The sequence below is a fragment of the Vombatus ursinus genome, unplaced genomic scaffold (assembly GCF_900497805.2).
Source record: "Vombatus ursinus unplaced genomic scaffold, bare-nosed wombat genome assembly UNPS02014798.1, whole genome shotgun sequence".
NCBI lineage: Eukaryota > Metazoa > Chordata > Mammalia > Diprotodontia > Vombatidae > Vombatus > Vombatus ursinus.
In genome coordinates this window covers 65,282,107-65,303,559 of record NW_020954576.1, presented here as the reverse complement: position 1 = coordinate 65,303,559, position 21,453 = coordinate 65,282,107, and the positions used below count along the sequence as shown (strand labels likewise).

At 36.7% G+C, this 21,453-nt stretch overlaps 1 protein-coding gene across 1 annotated transcript in view; it reads left to right on the top strand.

Annotated features, from left to right (window-relative positions):
* The window catches only part of LOC114049583 (lysosomal-trafficking regulator-like), a 247,660-nt gene that overhangs the window by 126,133 nt on the left and 100,074 nt on the right, over positions 1 to 21,453 (top strand). Inside the window, 5 exon segments of the mRNA XM_027870837.1 lie at positions 5,405 to 5,565; positions 7,368 to 7,558; positions 9,909 to 10,154; positions 11,602 to 11,775; positions 12,595 to 12,744. Coding sequence (XP_027726638.1) covers positions 5,405 to 5,565; positions 7,368 to 7,558; positions 9,909 to 10,154; positions 11,602 to 11,775; positions 12,595 to 12,744 — 922 coding nt within the window.

Genomic DNA, 21,453 nt, shown 5'->3' with positions numbered 1-21,453 from the left:
GCTTATTAAATTTGATTATAATTTTAAACTTAATCTTCCATATTTTCTGAAATAGATTTTAAAATTAATTTAGTTAATAATTTAGTTACTTTTTTAAATAAGCTGGGAATCCATTATTTTTTATATTTTTTTTATTACTTATTAGAAAGCAAAGCTTCTTATAGAATGAACCTTTGAAATACTTTGTTGAAAATTATTGTTCTCTCCCATTTTATTGTTAGAGGATATTTTATTTTGGAGGAGATTTTTATTTATAAATATAGTTTTTAAACAGATGAAACACTTGGAAATTTAAACTGGAAATCAATATAAAAGAAATAGGAGACAGTCCCCGTGTTATAATTTGAGGAGAACACTTAACATCTGTGGGTATCCATTTACTCTTGCATAATAACAACAAAAATAGCTGCTGACATTACGTTGTCCTGTAATAGGTACATCTCTGTGACCTGGCAAATGACAACGACAATAATAATACTTCTTAGTATTTCATATACCTTACTTAATCTTCACAAAAATCCTGTGTGGTAGATGCTATGGGTATTGCTACTAATTTTATATATGAAGAAAATGAGGCTGAGAAGTTAAACAACTTGCCCCAGCCATACAAATAATAAGGGTCAGAGGAAGTATTTGAATCTAAATCTCTCCTAATTTCATCATCATACTATATTGCCTCTCTTTATAAAATGAGAGATTTGGGCTAGATGATCTCTGAGATTTCCTTTGAACTCTAAACCCTGTGATTCTCTGGGAAAAAAAAAAAAGCAGGTTCAAGTTAAAAATTTATTCATCGTAATTGTGGGCATTTCTTGGAATGTAATAGAAGCAGAGACTAGGTAGGAAAAGGAAGGAATTATATATAGAGGGGCTGGGTAAATATTCCCAGCGATTATTTCAGTGATTAGACCTTATAGCAGTTAGCTACCCTGACTCAGGTGGAGTTTATAAGAGAACCCTAAATAAGATAGGCGCTTCCTCTGTTCCTCTTCTTACTCTATAATTGGCTGGAGGAAGGAAGAATGAAAGGTTTACTTGGAATAATGTACAGTCGTGGTGAGTTTGATGACAGATGGGGCTGTTGTAAGAGGTGGGGGAGTTGAGGAACAGGAAAATGTAGAGGGCTGAACCATCATAGAGGGGAAAAGAAAGCAATGGAAAATAGGGATACAGGCTAGAAAGGACACATAGATTGATGTGCACTTAGTATATCTGTGGACTTTAATAGGATATACTTAACATAATTTGGCTCCAACTGTAATTAACATTTGTCTCTGTCCTTACGTGACACATTCTAGTAAGGAGATTTGATGTACATGTAAAATTTTAAGTGATACAGGATTAGTGGAAAAGAGAGAGAAAAGTCAAGTGCTTCTTGAAGCCCAGAAAAGGAATCATTCATGAATGGAATGATCAAGAAAGACCAGTTTCCTCCTAGACATCTCCACTTGCATGGATATCTCAAGTTTAACATTCAAAGTTGAAATCATCTTCCAGCCAAAGCCTTCCCTCCTCCAACTTATTTTCTTTTCCTGGATTAGCATCATGATCTTCCCAGTCACTCCATTTCAAAATCTCAAAGCTCTGTTTGCCTCTTTCCTCTTCTTTACTGTCCCCACGCATCTGATTCTGCCTTTACCACATCTCTCCATGCACACTGCCACCCTCCCAGTAAGGATCTCACCTGGACTTTTACAGTAATCTCTATCTAGTCACTCAGTCATCAAGCATTTATTAAATGCTTATTATATTTCAAACTCTGTGGATACAAAGAAAGGCATAAACAGTCCTTGCCCTCAAGGAGTTCACATTCTAATGGGGGATACAGCATGCAAAAAGTCATACATGTGAGATGCATACAGTATAAGTGGAAGGTAATCTCAAAAGGGAAGACATTAGCAGTGGTGGGTGGGAATTTGAAAGGCCTCCATCGTAAGGTGAGATTTGGGCCAAGACTTGAAGCCAGTAAAACTAAGAGTTGAAAGTGAGGAGGGAGGCAATGGTGGCACAGGGGACTCCAGTACAAAGGCACAGGAGATGGAGTCCTCTGTTCAAGAAACTACCAAGTAGACCAGCATTGCTAGATCAAAGTGAGTAAAGGGGAAGAAAGTGTAACAAGACTTGAAAGGGTAGAAAAGGGTGGAATTATGAAGACTTAAATTCCAGAGGAGTCTATATTTGTACTCAGAGGTAATGTTTTTACCAGCATACTCCTGAGTGGGAGTGACTTGAGGCAGGGAGACAAAAGTTAGAAGGTTATTGCAGTAGTCCAAAGGAGGTAGTTCAGACAAGAGGTGAGGAGGGCCTGAACTAAGGTTGTAACTATGTGAGTGCAGAGAGGGGGGACATAAATAAGAGATGTTAAAAAGGTTAAAAGTGACAAAATTTAGTTACAGATTGGATATTTGGGTGAATATAAGAGAAGAGTTGAGGATAATACTGAGTTTGTGAGACTCAATGCCCATGAGGATGGTAGATCCCTTGACAGTAATGGGAAAATTGGTAAGGAGGAAAGGTTTTCAATATGTTAAGTTTGAGATGTCCAATAGGCAGTTGAAGATTTAAGACTGGAGGTCAGGAGAGAAAGTCTGATTGTATAGATGTGGCAATCTTCTGCATAGAAGTGATAGTTTCTAATACAGAGGTATCAAACTCAGGGCCTGCAGGGGCAACCAGATTAAAATGAAATTTGGAACTGTTTAACAAAATAAAAATATAATACAACATAAAGTTAATTTGTGGTTTTCTGAGTCAATATGCCATCCGTAGGGATCCCTTTTCTATTTGAGTTTGACACCACTGGTTTAATACATGGGAGCTGATGAAATCACCAGGTAAGATAATATAGCTCAAAAAGAAGAGGGCCCAGGGCAGACCTTGGGAGACATTGTGGATGTGACATGGATGAAGAACCAGCCAAGGAGACTGAGGAGAGAGCCAGAAGAAAGGAGCATCACAGAAATCTAAAGAGGAGAAAGTATGAAGGAAGAGAAGTGTCCAGTGCTACAGAAAGATGGAAAAGATCAGGATTGAAGAAAGACCACTAGGTTTTATGATTAAAAAATGATTAGTAACTCTGAAGAGAGCAGTTTCAGTTGAATGACAAGGTTGAAAGCCAGATTGCCTAGGGTCTAGAAGAGAATGTGAGGAAAGGAAGTGGAGGCAATGAGTGACTTTCTCAATTTTAGTCAAGAAACATTGAGTAGATGTGCACTGTAGGCCATTTAATATGGGAATCTTCAGCTTGGGAAAAACTTAGAAATAAAGATATGTAATCATCTGTATAGAGATGATAGTCACCTTGGAGGTGAAGATAGGGAAAATAAGAGGACTAGAATAGTACATTACCATTAACATTAATTGATTGGAAAGGAGAACAGGAACCACTGGGTTAAATTGAGAAAAAGCACTTTAAAAATAGAAGAACAGAAGGAGAACTGACAGGCCAGTTTTAGTAGAGTGGTGGAAACAGAAGCAAATTACAAGGAGTTGATAAGGTAGTGAATGGTAAGGAAATGGAAGTATTGGGTATGAACTACTTTTTTAAGAAGTGTGGTGATTAAAGGGAGGAGAGATATGGGGAGCAACTGTAACTTGATTAGAGGGAAGGGAAGGTGGAAGAATCAAAAGAAGGCTTTTTCATGATTGAATAGATAAATCCTGAAACCAACTTTCATCTTCACAAATGAGAGAATTAATGAGGGCCTGAACTAATGTTGTGGCTGTGTGAATGACGATGGGGGACATAAACAAGAGATGTTAAAAAGGTAGTCTTGATAAGATTGTCAGCATCGAATATTTAGAGTGAGTGTGAATAAAGAGTCTGGGATAATGCCCAAGTTTCCATTCTTATACAAAGTTTAATCAGTGAACTGGGTTCTAGAACCTTATATTAAGTTTGATCATAGGTAAGGGAAGATACAGGCACTATAGATGGTTTTCGTTTTAATGTAAAGGCTTTATGTTCACTGTCATAGGTTACTAAACCTAAAAATGTCTGTCCACAAGTTTCTAAATGTTTGTCTTGTTTTAATTTCTACTTTTTTCTCCTTTATACATCTCTGTTTCTAAATTACTTCAAAAGAAACATTCTGCACTCCACCATGGATAGTGTACAACAGCTTCTAGAGTGTTTATCAAGCAAACTACTCCCAGCTGTTATTAACCTTAATTTTGCTGCTACTTTTATCAGCTGATGATAGTTATAGGTTAATGATCCACAAATAAGGCATTTCATAGGGTAATATAAGTAACTAACATCCTAAAGAACAATTCACATCATCAAAAATGTATTGTCCAAAACATGCAAGGTATGGTTTTATGCTCTGTGACACCAACAGAACAGACTCTGCCCCCAAGGAATTTATATTCTTCTCTAAGGATTTAACTTGTACACAGTTAAATAGATATGATAATGTGTGGGTGGTACCCTGTTAGCCAGACCTTCAAGGAAGCGAGGGATTCCATGAGACAGAAGTGAGACAGTGTTTTCTAGGCTTAGAGGCAGGATATGGAATCTCATATATGGGAAATAGCAAATAGGAGAGTTTGTTTGGATCCTAGTATGTGAGATACAATAGGTAGTCTCGATCTATATTGTTAAAGTCTTTAAACACCAAACAAAGAAGTTTATACGGCAGTAGGGAGTCACTGTAGCTTCTTGACCAGGTGATGACATGGTCAGACCTGTGTTTTAAGAAGAATTATTTTGGCATATCTGGGTTATGGCTTGTTGAAGGGAATGATTGGAGACTGGGAAACCAATTAGGTGATGAAAGCTGGAACTAAGGTGCTAGTAATGATAATGAAGAGAAAGGGACAAGTGTGAAAGATTCTGTGTCAGAATTGACAAGACTGGTGAAGGTGGTTGGGAGAGTGAAGGATTGAGGATACTTTTGAAGTTGTGAATGTGGGTGACAGGAAGAGATGCTTTTTTTTAATAGAAAAAGGGAAGTTAGGGTGAGAGGTGATTTAGGGCAAATTCATCATGATTTATAGTTTTAGATATAGTACTTGAGTTAGAAATGGAACATCTTAAAAAAAACATTGAACAAATACAGATTAGAAGTATTCACCTTATATAAATGTCAAATAGTACATTATAAGGATGAAAAAAATAAGAATTTTGTTGTTGGAGGGAGCAATTAATGAGTGAACAAGTATTTATTGATCCTGTTTTATGCGTACTTCTATACTAGGCACAATGACTTTGGGCCTAATCACATTGTGTGGTGCAGATTATTTGTGACAAAGAGGGTGATGACATTTTACATATACAAAAGTGGACAGAGTTTTAGAAAAATTTTTCAACTTAGATTTTTCACATTATTGAATATTTAATTGCCTTAATGTTTATTACTCTGTGCTAATAGGCTAATTTAGCTAACTTTAATTTTAATTTTAGGAAGCCTGATGTTGCTTTGGATTACACGCTTCCCAAGAGAACAAGTTTATCATCTGACAGTAATAAAACATTTTGCATGATTGGCCATAGCTTATCATCCCAAGAAGATTTTTTGCGATTAACTGGAAGATGGGATCTGGGAAATTTACTTCTCTTCAATGGTATGTTTTTACTCTTTGAAGAATTTCCAAGGAAGTATGGTAATTAAGATCTATTTCTCTTCTTTTTGAAAAATTGTTGTACCTTTGCTTTTATATCAGTCAAAATGCCGAGTCTTGTCATTTTTACCTTGCCATAGCATCTTTCCTATACATTACTTTCTCTCTAATCATTCAGCTGGTGTAGACCAACGCCGTTATCACTTAATGCCTGGATTATTTCAATAACTTCCTGGTTAGTCTCCCTGTTTCAAGTCTGTCTCCACTCCACTGTCAAAGTGATCTTCCTGAAGATTAGGTCTGACCATGTCACTTCCCTATTCAAAAAAGTCCAGTGACTCTGTATTACCACCAGGATCAAATATAAAATCCCCTATTTGGTTTTTAAAGGCCTTCATAAAACATGTCTTTTTCCTACCTTTCCAGTCCTTTCTTCTTACTCTTATGCCCCTCCATGTACTGTACAATCCCATGACACTGGCTTCCTTTCTATTCCTCAGACAAAATATTCCATCTCCTGACTCTGTATTTTCCCCTGACTATCCTCCATGTTTGTAATGCTCTCTTTCTTCACCTCTGCTTCCTAGCTTCTCTGGCTTCCTTAGAAACTCCAATCAAATTCTCTCTTCTGCAAGAGACTTTTCCTGGTCCCTCTCACCCAATCTTCACCTGCTGTTAGTAGCTTCTCTTTGAGATCACCTCCCTTTTTCTTTTTTTTATACTGTATATATCTTATTTGCACATTTTATTTGTATTATTTTTGCATTATATACATAAGTATATACACATATACACACACACATATATGTTTGCATTATTATTGCATCATTAGAATGTAACATCCTTCAGGGCAGGGACTGTGTTTTTAATCTTTCCTTGTATCCTATAGTACTTAGCACAGTGCCTGGCACATAATAAGCACTTAACAAAATGTTTGATGGTGATGATGAAGAAAAAACATTAATTACCAAAAAATTTAGACAAAAATAATTATTTGTGTTATCAGCTGCATATAAGTCATGTGTCTCATTACATTATTGTTCTTTGTAAAATAAATTTTTATTGCTATCTTTTGTTTTTATATCATCTGTTTCCCACTGTATATCTCTCTTAACTCCTCGCAAAGAGCCATTCCTTATAATAAACAAAATTTTTGAAAAAAGAAAGAAGAAATACAAAATAGTTCAGCAAAACCAACCAACATTTCAAAAAAAAAAAAAGCTGATGTTGTATGTAGTATTATGTGGGGGGAAATAAAGCTCTTCTCTGGGTTCAGATTTGATTGTTATAACATCGAAACATTCAGTTTAGATTTTTTTGTTGTTTTTTCCATTTGCATTGTTTTAGTCATTGTGTGTGTTATTTTTTTTTTCCTGGTTCTCCTTCACATTGTATTAGTTCATATAAATCTGTCTATGCTTCTCTGTGTCTTTATGTTCATTGCTTTTTACAGCACAATACTGTTCCATTACCTTTATGTCAGTCAGCAGGCATTTTATTAAACACTTAAATATGCCAGGCACTGTGTGAAGACCTGGGATTTCAAAGAAAGACAAAAAACATTGTCCCTGCACTCAAGGGGCTCACAATTTTATAGGGGAGACAGCATGTAAGCAGCCGTATACATACAAGATAAAGAGAGAGTAGATGGAAAGAATTAATTGTCTTATGAGACATGGCCAGAAACCTACCACGCCCCCAAAAAAATCCCCACAAAATACTGTAGCTTTCAAATCCTTGCTTTTTATGAATAGTTGTGATGGGCATATTTTGAAGAACTAATTACTTGTTTTCCTCCAATGTAGGAGCCAAGATTGGTCCACGAGAGGCCTTTTATCTTTATGCTTGTGGACCTGACTACACTTTTCTAATGCCTTGCAAATATGGCAAGTCAGTGAATGATCACTCCAAATACATTAATAAAGAAATTCTGCAGTGTGAACACATCAGAGAACTCTTTATGACCCAGAAAGATGTGGACATTGATCTCTTAATTGTAAGTTTGAAAAGTGATTGGAGAATTTCACAATACTGTGTATTTGTGTTTGTTTATTTTGTTATCGCTCAGAATTCTTTGTTTAAATAAACTTTAGAAGTCTTTCTCTTTTGTTTCCTGGATTCTCTGTTGTTTAAATATGATCTTTTTTGAGAAAAATAGTGCATTCTGATACTCAGCCCATTGCCTCCATAGAGTTTTTATTACTTAGGCTGTTGAAATTGTAGTAACATTATTGTAGCACTTTGCAGTTTTGCAAGTCATTTATGAATTTGGGGGATAAATATTTGTGAGTCATAAAATGTAGTTTATTACATTTATTTGTGAGGCATTATTATTAGGGAAAAGCATCATTGCATATTAACCTTGTCTTTTTTTTTCTTTTGTTTGTGTATCCCCTGTGCCTGGTGCAGTTCCCTGTACATAGTAGGTGCTTAATAATGTTTGTCAGATTGATTCATTCTACCACAGGCCCCCAAATTTTGCTATGAAAATAGCCCTTCCTGTGTAAATAAGTTTCTTTTTACTGTTGTGTTCTGAAATAGGTGCACATATAAACCATACTAATGAAACCTTTCTTAAAAGATTAATACTGCTGCGGTAATTAATATCTATGAAGATCTAAAGATATTAATACTTTGGTACCTTTCTTATTGATGGTTTTGATTATTTTAGTCCTTCATTTTGCTATCATTTTGATGATAATATTCTTTAAAAAATAGTTTTGCTTATTTCACATGAATCTAGGACCGTAGTTATAGCACCCCTCTTCCCCTAAGTAGAATTTCTGCAGCCAAAAATACTTATTCCAAATGAACCAAACAAAATGGAATCACCTGAGATGAGCTTTGCCAAGCTTATTTAGGCTGTTCTTCAAGTGACAGATGCCTAGATCCCCAGATCCCCAGATCCCCTGGCTTTTACTTAAAGCCTTTTGAAGTTGGCAGAACCGGCTAGAGTCTGTACTCTGCTATGATCCTGTGGACTCAGGGTGACCTTCATACCATGATGGAGTACTGAATTAGTATTTTAGTGGAGGAACACATGAAGAACAGAGAAAGGGAAGCGTGAGATAAAAGTTGAAATAGAGTTTCTAGAAACAGCAATGGGAAATTTTCAGGAACTTTTAAAAAGTGTTATTCACATATTGACTGTGCATTAATAATGCAAGGCAGCTAGGTGTTACTTTGGATACAGCATTGGAACCCAAAATCAGGAAGAACTGAGTTCAAATCCAGCCTCAGGCACTTCCTAACTGTGTGACCATGGTCAAGTCACTTAACCTTTATCTGCCTCACTTTCCTAATCTGTAAAATAATAGCAACTGCTTCCCAGGGTTGTTGTGAAGATCAAACGAGGTAATATGTGTAAATAAAATACCTGGCAAACCTTAAAGCACTTATATAAATGCTAACTACTATCATTATTATTAATGTAATTAGGTATTAATATTTCTATCTCATCTGTTTCTTTTTTGGAGAAAGAGTAATGCTTTGAATTTGTTTATATTGTATGGTGCAGAGTTTCCCAAAAGTCCCCAAAGTCTTAGTGCAGTTTATTTATTTTGATTTTATTGTCACTTCTGAATTCTCTCTCGCCTTTCCACCCTTACCCTTCCAATTGAGAAGATAAGAAGTACTATGCCCATTATACCTGTGAAATCATGCAAAACATATTTCTACATTAGCCATGTTTCAAAAGAAAAAAAAGCAAGTAAAAATAAAGTGAAAAGAAGATATGCTTAATCTGCATTTAATACAATTTAAAGTTCTAAAAGCTTGAAACTTTTTGGGACATTTTGTAGGTATTTTAAAACGACTGTCTTTTAAATGTTACATTGCGGAACTAGTGGGAAATGAAAATCTTTTAGGTAGAGTGGGTTCTGTTTTACGTTATTTAGTATATTTTTTCAATGTTTTTAATTTTAAAATGATTTTGGAACGAAAACTTTAACTTGCTATTGCATTAGGAAAAAATGAAAGCTCCATTTGGTTATAGTTAGGTTTGCTGACTTTTCACATTTCATTAAAATAAAAAGAATGAGCTACTTTGAAATAGCCTTTTATTTGGAAATTGGCTGAACATTTAAATCTAAAACAAAGGAATAGTTTTTTTTTCCCCAAATTTGTCAACATGTTCTTATAATTGTTTTGATTTCAACCAGGCTTTGGTTTTTTAGAATTTCTAGATGCAGTTGATTTTGTAATCTTTGCCTCTCATTTCCAACATTGTTGTGCCTTCAGTGAAATAATTTTCTTCAGATTGTAGAAAGAGGGTAAGGATTAATTAGAAATTTTACCATTGCTAGATGTATTTATTTGTCACTGAAGCAGAATGATTTGTTTTTCAGGAAGGTCTTGCTGTAGTTTATACAACTTGCTATCCTGCCCAGTATACGATCTATGAGCCAGTTATTAGACTTAAAGGGCAAGTAAAATCTGTGCAGTCTCAAAGACCATTCAGTTTAAAAGAGGCTCAGAGCTCCTTGTTGGATCCTCATCATCTAAAGTGTCTGCAGCCCACTGAATACAAATCTCTTCAGGGAATTCTGCATGAGATTGGTGGGACAGGTGCATTTGTCTTTCTCTTTGCTCGGGTAAGAATTAGAGATTGTATAATAACAAACTCATGTGCACACTAAACTGATCTCTCAGTTATTAAAGGTGAAATATGGTGTTGTTCTGTATGAACAAATTTATGTTAAATTTACATTTTTAATGAAAATAGTTACATAATGATAAAAATGGTCAAAACAAGTTTTGCCACAAATAAAGTACTGGCCCATTAGATCATCTTCTAGAATCAAAAAGCTATCTAAACTTTTCTGTTACTCACAAATGTCTATTAGAATATTAGCCTTAAAGACCAAGTGAAACATTGAGAATGTTCAAAATTGTGAGAAATTTTTGGCATTATAATAAAACAGCAGGCCTGTATCATTCATTTAGAATTGGTATTATTTTCTATCAGTATTACTCCATCTAAACAAGAAATGTTAATCGATTTTTCTTGATACAGTGTTTTGAATCAAGTATTCAAACCTGAAAATCTCAATGTGTTTTGACTGTGAGTGGACAGAGTTCTTTGATTTAATCATCAAAACAATACTAATTTTGCTATGTGATGCTATTTTTGTGTAAAATGGGGTTTCTTCTATAGTAGTTATAAGGACAAAAATATAAACCTCAATCAGCAGTTGAAGAAAGAATTATAGGTAGCAGTATCATCAGTGAGACCAAGCTTTGAGAAGCTTTGCCTCCAAAATGAGCCTAACTTCAAAATACTGTTACAGTTATTATTTCATTATGTTCAAATATGCAAATTTAAAGGATATTACCAATAAATAGGTACTTGGCTATATCACATTGTTCTAGTTATGTGTTTAGAACTTTTGTGTTTTTATAAAATTGTACTAATTTCTTAACTTTTTTTCAATAAAACATAAGATTAAAAGTTGATAAAAGCAGCTTAGTATTATGGGTAGATTATTGTACTTGAAGTCAGGAACACCTAGGATCAAATTCCTCTGACATTCACTAACTCCATGACTCTGGGGCAAGTCATTCTCTTATGTGCTTTAGGACTTATCTACTAAGTCGTAGGTTGTAAGGATGCGTTTAGAAATGAAGATAATATAAAAGTAAAGGCTATCACTAAAACATGAAAACAGAAGGAAATTAATTCAAGTCAAAATTAAAATTCAGGAATTCTTTGATCTTATTTTAATTTTTACTAAAAATAGAATTATCATTCTCACACTTTCAGAATACTAATTGCAAGATGCTCCTGGGATTTGTAAGATTGTCACTTTAGCACTTGAATGATGGTGTATTTATTTATTTATTTTTGGTTTTGAGGCGCTCATAGCTTCCTTTCTCAATTAAATATACAGCTACTCAGAAGAGAGAAAAAGCTGTAGGTAGAGTATAAGCATCAGAATAAGCTTTCAAATTATGTTAATGGATAGATATTACATAATGTTAGAAAATTGTCCTTGTTAAAATATACTCTTAATAAAATATTTTTACCCACTTAATTTTTAGGTTGTTGATATCAGTACCTGTGAGGAAACTCAAGCTTTAGCACTACAAGTTATACTTTCCTTAACAAAATACAACCAGCAAAGAATGCAAGAGTTAGAGAACTGTAATGGACTTTCCATGATCCATCAGGTGTTGATTAAACAAAAATGTATTGTTGGCTTTCACATTTTGAAGGTATGAGACTATAAACTGTGTTTTCATACTTTTGAGTTTAGTTAACTCCATATTTTCAAAAGCTTTTCATCAATACTCAGTTTTGTGTTCAATTATACTTATTCTTGCAGAAAAACGGGAAAATTTTTAAATTCTGTTCCTCTATTGAAAAGTAATTATCTGAACCTACTCATTTGTCATAATTATTACATGTGGATGCTTAGGTTTGAAGAACCCATAAAAAATGTTCTAGATTTTATAATGGCTGAATTTTTATGATATGTTAATACCTTTCCAGTTAGCCGCACTTTTGTATGTTCTGAAAGCACCTTCCTTTGAAAGACTGGTTTGAGAAATGGATATTTATATGTAACATATAGTTTTTATTCTCCTTATCTAATTAAATTGTTCAAAAGCTATTATTTTTGGCTGATCAGTGATTCTGTAGAATGGAATAAATTACTATTACTTCTTTGAAATTTCTTTAGAAGTGCAAATATAGAACCAACTATTTATTCATTACATTTAAGACAAGATTAATTTTGGGTTTGGAATACTTAACATTTGAAAACCTGAATATATAGCTAGAAAACATTTAAAAGCTTGGATTTTTTAAAAATTATTCACCAGATAGGTTTACAAGCATTTTGTGTAATGCTAGATTGTTACCAATATTTTGAATTTAATATTATAAGTACCACTTTTCCTACTATGAAAAAGAACCAAGCTTTTAAAAAAAGAATCAAATAAGTGAATGTTTGGAGTTAAGCCTTTAACAAAATCCTTCTGGATTGAGTTTTTAGATTAATTAATAAGTTTGTGTTTTTGCTTTTTCCATAGACTCTTCTTGAAGGTTGTTGTGGTGAAGAAGTTCTCAGCATAAATGAGAATGGGCAGTTTAAGTTAGATATAGAATCCACTGCAATAATCCAAGATGTTAAGTTATTAGAAGAACTGTTACTTGATTGGAAGATATGGTCTAAAGCAGAGGCATGTACTTTTTAATATTAATTTATCATTTTTCTAAGAAGGGGTTCAATGTGATATTTTCTCATAAAGAAAACTATGTAGCTTATTTTTACTTGTGAATCATGGGCGGCTATGATCTAGGGCAGGTCTGGAAGCTGGGAACGCACAATCACTAGATCTCTGTTCAGTTTAGAGATGGATGATGGTAGAGTTAAGGAAGAACTAATTGATCAAAAATAGGGCATGAAGTTACTAAGTTACTCAGTACTGAAGAATTACAGCTTGTGGCATCATATGAAACCAGGAGACATGGAACAATTTGTAAAGTCCATGCTACAGGGCAGAAGTTGGCGTTCAAAACTCAAACCTGGAATTACAAAGGCATGGTCAAAGTATCTAACCTGTAGTTTAAGGACTAGAGGCTTAAGGTAGGACAGTAAATGTAGGAGAAAAGTTCGAGTATCTAAGTATTGATCCATGTTAAGCCAAGTATAAGGGATCAGGTAGGGAACTGAATTCAGACTGGGCAACTAGGGTCACTCTCTCAGTACGTCGAATATGTTTAGGCAACATTTCTAGGCATCGGTGCTCAGATAGCCAGGTATTCTAAGAGCCCATAAAGTTCCAGTACTTAATCCCATCAGAATCAACTATTTTCTGAGATTACAGGATGCATAATTCAAGGGAATCTACATAATGTTAATAGCGGGAGCTTGTAATATCATTAGGAAACAAGCCAGATAAAGATATACCTGAAGTGAATAAACCAAAGTAGTAATATATGAATAACATAGTTTATTCAGCATATGTTAAGAACTTATACTGCATAACATTTTATGGCTACGGAACATTTTGTAGATGGATTGTCTTATTTGGTTCTCAGTACAACTCTGTAGTGTAAGCATTGTTATTGCCATTTTTATAGATTGGGGAGGAAAAGGGAGCTGCTCAAAGTCACAGACCTTGTAAGGAGCTGAGTCAGGGATCGAAACCAGTTCTCCTAACGTGTTTTCTGCCACATTTTGTTGCTCGTGAGGAAGGTGCTGTGCTGAAGAAAATACAAATATAACATTAAGTCCCAGCCTGTATTCTGATGGAAGAAATGAGCCATGCAAAATAGGGAACGAATATATTAGAATGGTATTTTAAAAGATACTGTGAGAGTTCATAAGGAGATTTTTTTTGGTGAGGAGGTGACAGCTTTTTTTTTTCTTTCTTTTTTTTTTTTTTTAAAGCAGAAGACGTAGTATTTGTCTTGAACATTAATGAAGGTTTAAGAATTTTAAAACACCAAGGTGGGGCACATTCCAGACACAAGGAATGATCATTTAACATATATAAGCTGCTTTATCTGTATTTTGCACATGGGAATTACTCCAAATATAGAATATATTTAGTAGCTTAATTCAAGGCTTGATCAATCAATCAGTAAACATTTATTAGGTACCTACTATAAGCCAGCTAGGTGGTGAAATGGATAGAGTGCTGTGCCTGGAGGCAGAAAGACTCATCTTCCTGACTTCAAATCTGTCTTCAGACAGATTTGAGTAGGTGTGTGACCTGGGGCAACTCACATCACCCTGTTTGCCTCAATTCCCTCATCTGTAAAATGAGCTGGAGAAGGAAATGGCAAATCACTCCAGTATCTCTGCCAAGAAAGCCCCAAATGGGGTCATGAAGAGCCAGACATGACTAAAAATGACTGAACAATAATAACTACTACTGTGTGCCAGGCACTGTGCTATGCACTGGAGTTACAAAAAGAGGCAAAAGACGTTCGCTGCCCCTCAAGGATCTTATAATATAATGGAAGAGACAATATGTAAACAATATATACAAAACAAGTTATGGACAAGGTAAATAGGAATTAATTAACATAAGAAAAGCTATAGAATTAAGAGGGGTTGGGGAAAGAAGGGATTTTACCTGGGATTTAAAAGGAAGCCAGAGAAGTCAGTCGTTGTAGCAGAGGATAAAGCATAGAGAAAATGCCATTATGAAGGGCTTTGAATGCCAAACAGAGTATTTTGTATTTGATCCTGGGGCAATAGGGAACCATTGGACTCTGTTGATTGGAGGATGCTCGAAGGAGGAAGCTGATATGATCAGAACTTCATTTTAGGAAAACCACTTTGGTGGCTGAATGGAGGGTGAATTGGAGTGGGGCAGCAGACCCACTAGCAGGCTATTGCAGTAATCAAGGTGAGGTGATGCATGCCTGCACTAAAGTGGTGGCACTGTCAGAGGAGAGAAGGGGACGTATTCTGAAGACATTGCACAGCAGGCCTTGGCAGCAGCTTGGATATGGGAGAAGGAAAGATAGTGAGAAGTCCAAGGTGTCTCATAGGTTGTGAGCCTGAGGAACTAAGAAGATGGTATTGCCCTCTGCAGTAATAGGGAAGGTAGGAGGTAGGGAAGGTCCAGGAGAAAGAGAATGAACTCAGTTTTGGACATGTTGAATTTATGATCTTTACTGGACATCCAGTTTGAGATGTCTGAAAGGCAGTTGGAAGTGCAAGCGTGGAGATCAGTTGAGAGGTTAAAGCAGGAAAATAGATCTCTGAATCATCATCATAGAGATGGTCATTAAATCCATGGGAGCTGATGAGATCACCAAATGAAATAGTATAGAGGGAGAAGAGAAGAGAACCCAGAACACCTATGGTTACAATGTCTGATCTAGAAGAGGATCCTGCAAAGGAGACAGAGAAGGGGTTGTCAGATAGGGAGAAGGAGAACTGGGAGAGAGTGGTGTCCTGAAAACCTGGGGAGAAGAGAGTATCAAGGAGGAGAAAGTGATCAGCAGTGTTAGAGGCTGAAGAGTGGTCAAGGAGAATGAAGGCAAAGAAAAGGTCATTGAATTTGGCAACTAAAGTTATTAGTAGCTTTGAAGACAGAAATTTTGGTTGAATGGTAACATTAGAAGCTGGATTGTAAGAGAGAGAAAGGGGACAGCTAGGTGGCACCGTGAATAGAGCTCTGAAGTCAGGAGGACCTGAGTTCAAATCCAGCTTCAGACACTTAACATTTACTAGCTGTGTGATCTTGGGCAACTCACTTAACCCCGATGACCTCACCAAAAGCAAAACAAAACAAAACAAAACAAAAAGAATGAAAGGAGAGAAAGTAGAGGCACCTATTGTGGATCCTTTTCAAGGAGTTTAACTTCAAGGAGCAGTTGTGATATAGGATGGCAATTGGGATAGAAAGATCAAGTGAGGATTTTTTTCAGGATGGGAGAGATATGGGATATTTGACGGCAGTAGGAAATGCTCTAATAGACAAGGAGAGATTGAAAATAAGTGAAAGAGTGGGAATGACAGAGGGGGCAATATGTTGGAGGAGATAAGATGGAATGGGATTTCTTCAACAGGTAGAGGTGTTAGCCTTAATAAGGAGTAATGCCACTTCATCATATGAGATGGGTGAAGGAGGAGAGAGTGGCAGAAGGTACCTGAGTGATAGGAGATGAGAAAGAGGGGAGAAGAGAGAGTTCATGGCAGATTACCTCAACTTTTTTTTCTGTAAAATATGAGACCAGGTTCTCAGCTGAGAGAAGAGGGGAAAGGGAAAACCATGGGATATTTGAGGAGGGGTGAAAAGGTTTGGAAGAGCCACTGTGGAGAGTAGGATAGTGAGTTGATAAGGGAGGTATAATAGGATTACTTAATGGTAGTGAGGGCCCAGTTGAGGTTGTGTTAACATAAATTTGTAGTAGGTACAGTCAGAACAGTGATGTGATTTTCTCCATATTCCTTCAGCAATATGGATGAAAGAGAAAGGCAGCTGATGTTGGGAGCAACACAAGGCTGAGGCTTGTCTAGGTATAATTGCTGATAGGATAAGAGGGTTTGGAATTCAAGAGAGGACGATAGTGAAGAATTGAGTTGGTTCACCAAGGGTTCAAGATAGGGGGAAAGAAAAGAGAATGGTTAGTGCAGGAAAGGTGACCTGGGAGAGAATTAAGGGGTCATGGTATTGGAGGTCATAGCGTACACTGAGAATAGGGTTTTGTAAGGGAAGGCAGAGGGAGAGGTGAAACTTCCCAATAGATTATGGTAGGATAGGGGGATTTTTGAGTTCTTGAACACAGAGGTGATATTTTTGTGGATGATAGGTCAAAGGTATGATCATCTTTGTATGTGGCTGAGGTGGGGTGGAAGAGTAGCTCATGGAATGTGAGTAGGTTGAGAAACTTGAGGGTTAGGGTCTTTGAGGAAGGGTCAAAATGTATTTTGAAGTCCCCTCATATAAGAGCTGGGCAGTCAGGTGGCTCAGTGGAGAGAGTGCTGGACCTGGAGTCAGGGAGACCTGAGTTCCAGTGTGGCTTCAGACACTTACTAGCAAGTCACTTAAACTCTGTTTTCTTTAATCCACTGGAGAAGGAAATGGCAAACCACTCCAGTATCTTTGCTAAGAAAACCCCATGGACAATATTGGCATCCTGTGGTCCATGGAATCACCAGGAGTTGGATATAACTGAATAATAAGTATAAGGGCAGGAGATGGGGAGGAGAGAAAAATTGTGAGCCAGGTACTGAACCCATAGAGGAAAGAATGAGAGTGACCTGGAAGTTTGTAGGCAACATCTTACCAGGATTTTGTTTGAGTAGTAGATACGAATAACATGGGTCTCAAAGAAGAGAAGTTACTGAGGGATGGAGGCAGGGAGAGAACCTGGAAGTGGCAATGAGGAATAATGGATATTCCAACTCTTGTGCCTTGACCAGTGAGCTGAGTAGAATGTATGAAGGTGCAGCCAGTACTTGAAAGGGTGACACTTTGAAGGCTGTGTCATTGTGGGAAGCCAGGTTTCAGTAATAGCTAGTAAATGGAAAGTATAGAAAAGATTTAGGACGAAGGGAAGTGGTTTTTTTTGTTTGTTTGTTTTTGTTTTTATCTATGGGACACAGTGGAAGGGATAGATGGAATTATGATGAAACTTTAGGCAGGGAGGGATGAGGGAGATGGGAATGAAAAATCGGTGGCTGGGGGTTGTGGAATGGGGTTTGGATGATGATATGCAGAAGTTCAGAGTCACTGAAATGTGAAGGGTATGAATACACAAGCGTGGTGATGTTGAAGAGGGAGCCGCTCCTCCTCCCAATGGACATTGGAGATTGGGCTGGAGATGAGTACAGTGTGAAATGGGAAGCACATGGTCAGATGGGAGGCCCTGCTTCACAAGTTCCCTTCCCTCCAAAGGCTGGAGATCAGGCTGGAGATGGAATGTGAACCTGTACAACAGGAGAAAGAAAGCCCATTCCCCAAGAGCTTCTCTCTTCCACTTCCCTCAGAGGGTGGGTGCAGTAGGAGATGGAAGGTCTGAAGTCACACTCTGCTTCATTTTCATGTTTTTTTGTTTCATTTCATTTGAGACTGGTTCTTCCTATCTCACCTGTACTTGAAGTATAGTGGATGCTTGTAGAAGAGATCCTATCACTGATTGGCAAAGGAGCCTGTGCTGTTTCTCACCTGTGCTAGTTTACCCTCCTTAAGCAGAATGTTCCTCTCCCTACCTTTTCCTCCTGCTCATATTGGTGTTGGACTGAGTGAAGCCACCTGATTGGTTTAGTACACTGTATCTCAGAACTTATGAGCTCAATCAGTCCATCAGCTTTGGCCTCTCCAGTTGCAGGAATTACAGGAATTCACCACTACATATGGCACATTTGTTAAATTCAACAGCAGTTAATTAAAACTAGTTAGTCAGTTGCAGTAATATTTTCTCACCCTCTCAGTGTTTTTTGAAAAATTCTTTTATTGTTCTTAAAATCTTTAAGTCAAGACTTCTTCTGTCCTTAGGCAAACACCATCTGTTAATCTGCCCATGGTTTGGTAACTTCATTTTAACAAATAGAACTTAAATGGTAATTTTAAGATGAAAAAATTTAATGTTTTTTCTGGTTACTCAAGGCCAAAGGTTCCCCATCCCTGGTTTAGAGTATGGAAAGAGGGAGGTGTTAGGTGACTCTTGCATCAGTACATGCTAGAAGCAATGAAGTTTAGTGGCAAGAAGAATGGAAAAGGTAATGGATTCAAGACATGGCAGTGTGATGGAATTAATAGTATTTAGCAATTAATTGAATGTGGGGGGGGTGAATGAGGAGTAAAAGCTGAGTTCAAGGTTTAGAATGTGGTTGATTAGGAGAAAAGTAAAGGCATTAACAGAAATGGGGAAGCAAGAAGAATGTTTAGGGGAGTTTAGCAGAGGACTTAGGAAAGGGAAGGAGAGGGGAGGGGAGGGGAGGAATGTTTATGAAGTGCCTGCTATGTGCCAGGCACTCCTGAGTGCTTTGTAGATATCTCATTTGATCCTCATTCCAACTCTGGGAAGGAGGTGCTATTATTATCCCCATTTTATAATTGAGAAAATTAAGGCAAATAGATTAGGTGAGTTGCCCAGGCCACACAGGTAGTAAATATCTGAGACTTATTTTGAACTCAGGTTTTCCTGACTCCAGGCTCCATGCTAAATCCATTATGCCACCTAGGTGCCTGGCACATAGCAACCATTTAAGAAGTGCTTGTTGTTGACTGACTAGAGAAACTTGAATTTGGGTTGGTGGTGAAAAATCCAAGTAGAAGTGTTCAGTAGGCAACTGTAAATATGAGATTAGTTCATGAGAGAGGTCAGGAATAGAAATAAAGATATGGGAGCTATCCCTCATAAAAATGTAGTGGATAAGTTTTGCCAAAGGGAAGAGTATATAGAAAGAAGAGATATAGTGACAGAGTCTTAAGGAGCATCTATATATAAGGGTAAGAGGAAAAAAGTAAGAACCAGTGGAGACTGGAATGGCAAGTAGAGTATTTGCCCTAACATACACATTAAGTGAAGGACTTTTTTAGTGTACATAAGGGTAGGGTTTTTTCTTTCTTTTTTAGGGTTTATTAACTAGGCAATGACAGGAAAAAAAAATTTTAAGATATGAAACTGGAGCAACTTAATTATGCCTTTTGTTAGGAAAAGTAGGTGGTGGGAGTGGCAGTTATTCATAGCTAGTAGAGTTGAAGATTAACTTTGGACTTTGTATTTTGGGATGTCCATATTCTCTTATAAACAATCAAGAGTTCAATAAATATTTGAGAAGGATTTTTTTTTCAGGGAGGAAGAGAAGGGAGAAGATAAGAAGCAGCATGGCCACATGCAACTGGGAAATAAGAAATACAGGAAATGGAGTACAGAAATCCATTGTGCCCTACAGGAAAATTGAAGGGGAAGGGTATAAGAGAAGGGGGGGGAGAGATAGAAGGGAAGGCAGACTAGGGCAAGGGGTATTTGGAATGCATGCCATCTTGGGGTGGGGGAAGGGGTGAGATGGGGTGAAAATTTGGAAATCAAAATCTTGTGGAAGTAAATGTTGAAAACAAAAAACAAATAAAATATATTTCCAAAAAAAAAAAAGCAGCACGGGCCTACTGGATAGGGAGCCAGCATTGGATTTGAGAGGACATCGGTTTAAGTCCCACTTCTAACACATCCTGACTGTGTGATCCTGAGGAAGTCATTTTACCTTTTAATAGCCTAAACAAGTCTCTAAGACTCTTAAGTTACAAAGCGGTTGTTCTGTACAGATCATTTTCTCCCCGAGAGTTCCCTGTGCCAATGAAAGAATAGATTCAAGCAAAAAAAAAAATCTTCTGAGTCTGCATTTTCAAATGTAGTATTTCTCGTCACCCTGATCTGCAGAATGAGGGGTGGAGTAGGAAGCTAGATGGCTTCTGAGGTCCCTTCCAGCTTTAAACACGTGAGTCTATGAGCCCATGAAATTTTTTGCTGAGAATGGCATAGTAATCTGCAAGTTAGTTTGTTATTTGGAGTTTTATTATTTTAATTATTGCAAAAGATAAACTATGTAGTTTTAAACTTTATCAGTTATTTTGTTTCAGTGTCACGACTAATAATTTGTAACAACCTCCATTGATAGCATTATTTGAATAAGTGCTGCCTTTTAAGCAAGTGTAGGAAACATTGGATTTACTTGTGTGTTTACCATTTCAGTGCTGTTTTAACTTAAATTCACCAAGCAAAATAATAATGGTGTCTTTGTACATTGAGCAGATATTCACTTTTTAAGGTGAAATAGTCTTCTTAGGATACTTGTATCCCATTTACTGCCAAAATGTGATCATTTATTGAAGCTTCAAATACAAACATAGTGGAAAGAATGCTTTTGGAGTCAGACGACTTGAGACTTGATCTTGGTGCCCCTTCTTACTGCCTGTGGGACCTTGGGCAAGTTACTTAACATTTTCAGGCTTCGGTTTCCTCAACTGTAAAATGAAGGGGTTGGATTAGACGATCAATCCTTAAAGGCTCTTCCAGCTCTGCATAGAAAATTATTATTTTAAGAAAAAAAAATCTAAATACTACATATCTTGTGGATGCTTTCAGTTCCATTCGTTAACAATTCCTTAAGTGCTGACTAAGTATAAGAGTACTTTGAGTTCACTTCATTAAGCATTTATTAAGTGCTGACTAGATATAAGGTGCTTAGGATACACCAATTCAAATAAAACTGTTCTTGCACTCACGGAATTTGTGCCCTCGCTGGGGGGACAAGTACACAGAGAAATACAAAGTAAACACAAGGTAATTTGGTGTGGGAAGCTGCTGACACTGACGATCAGAGTTAGAGGAGTTAGTATTTACCTTTACTTCCAGATAAATTTGATCTTGTCGTTAAGATTATAGTTAAGGTGGTATGTAGAATGTATTTTTAGAAA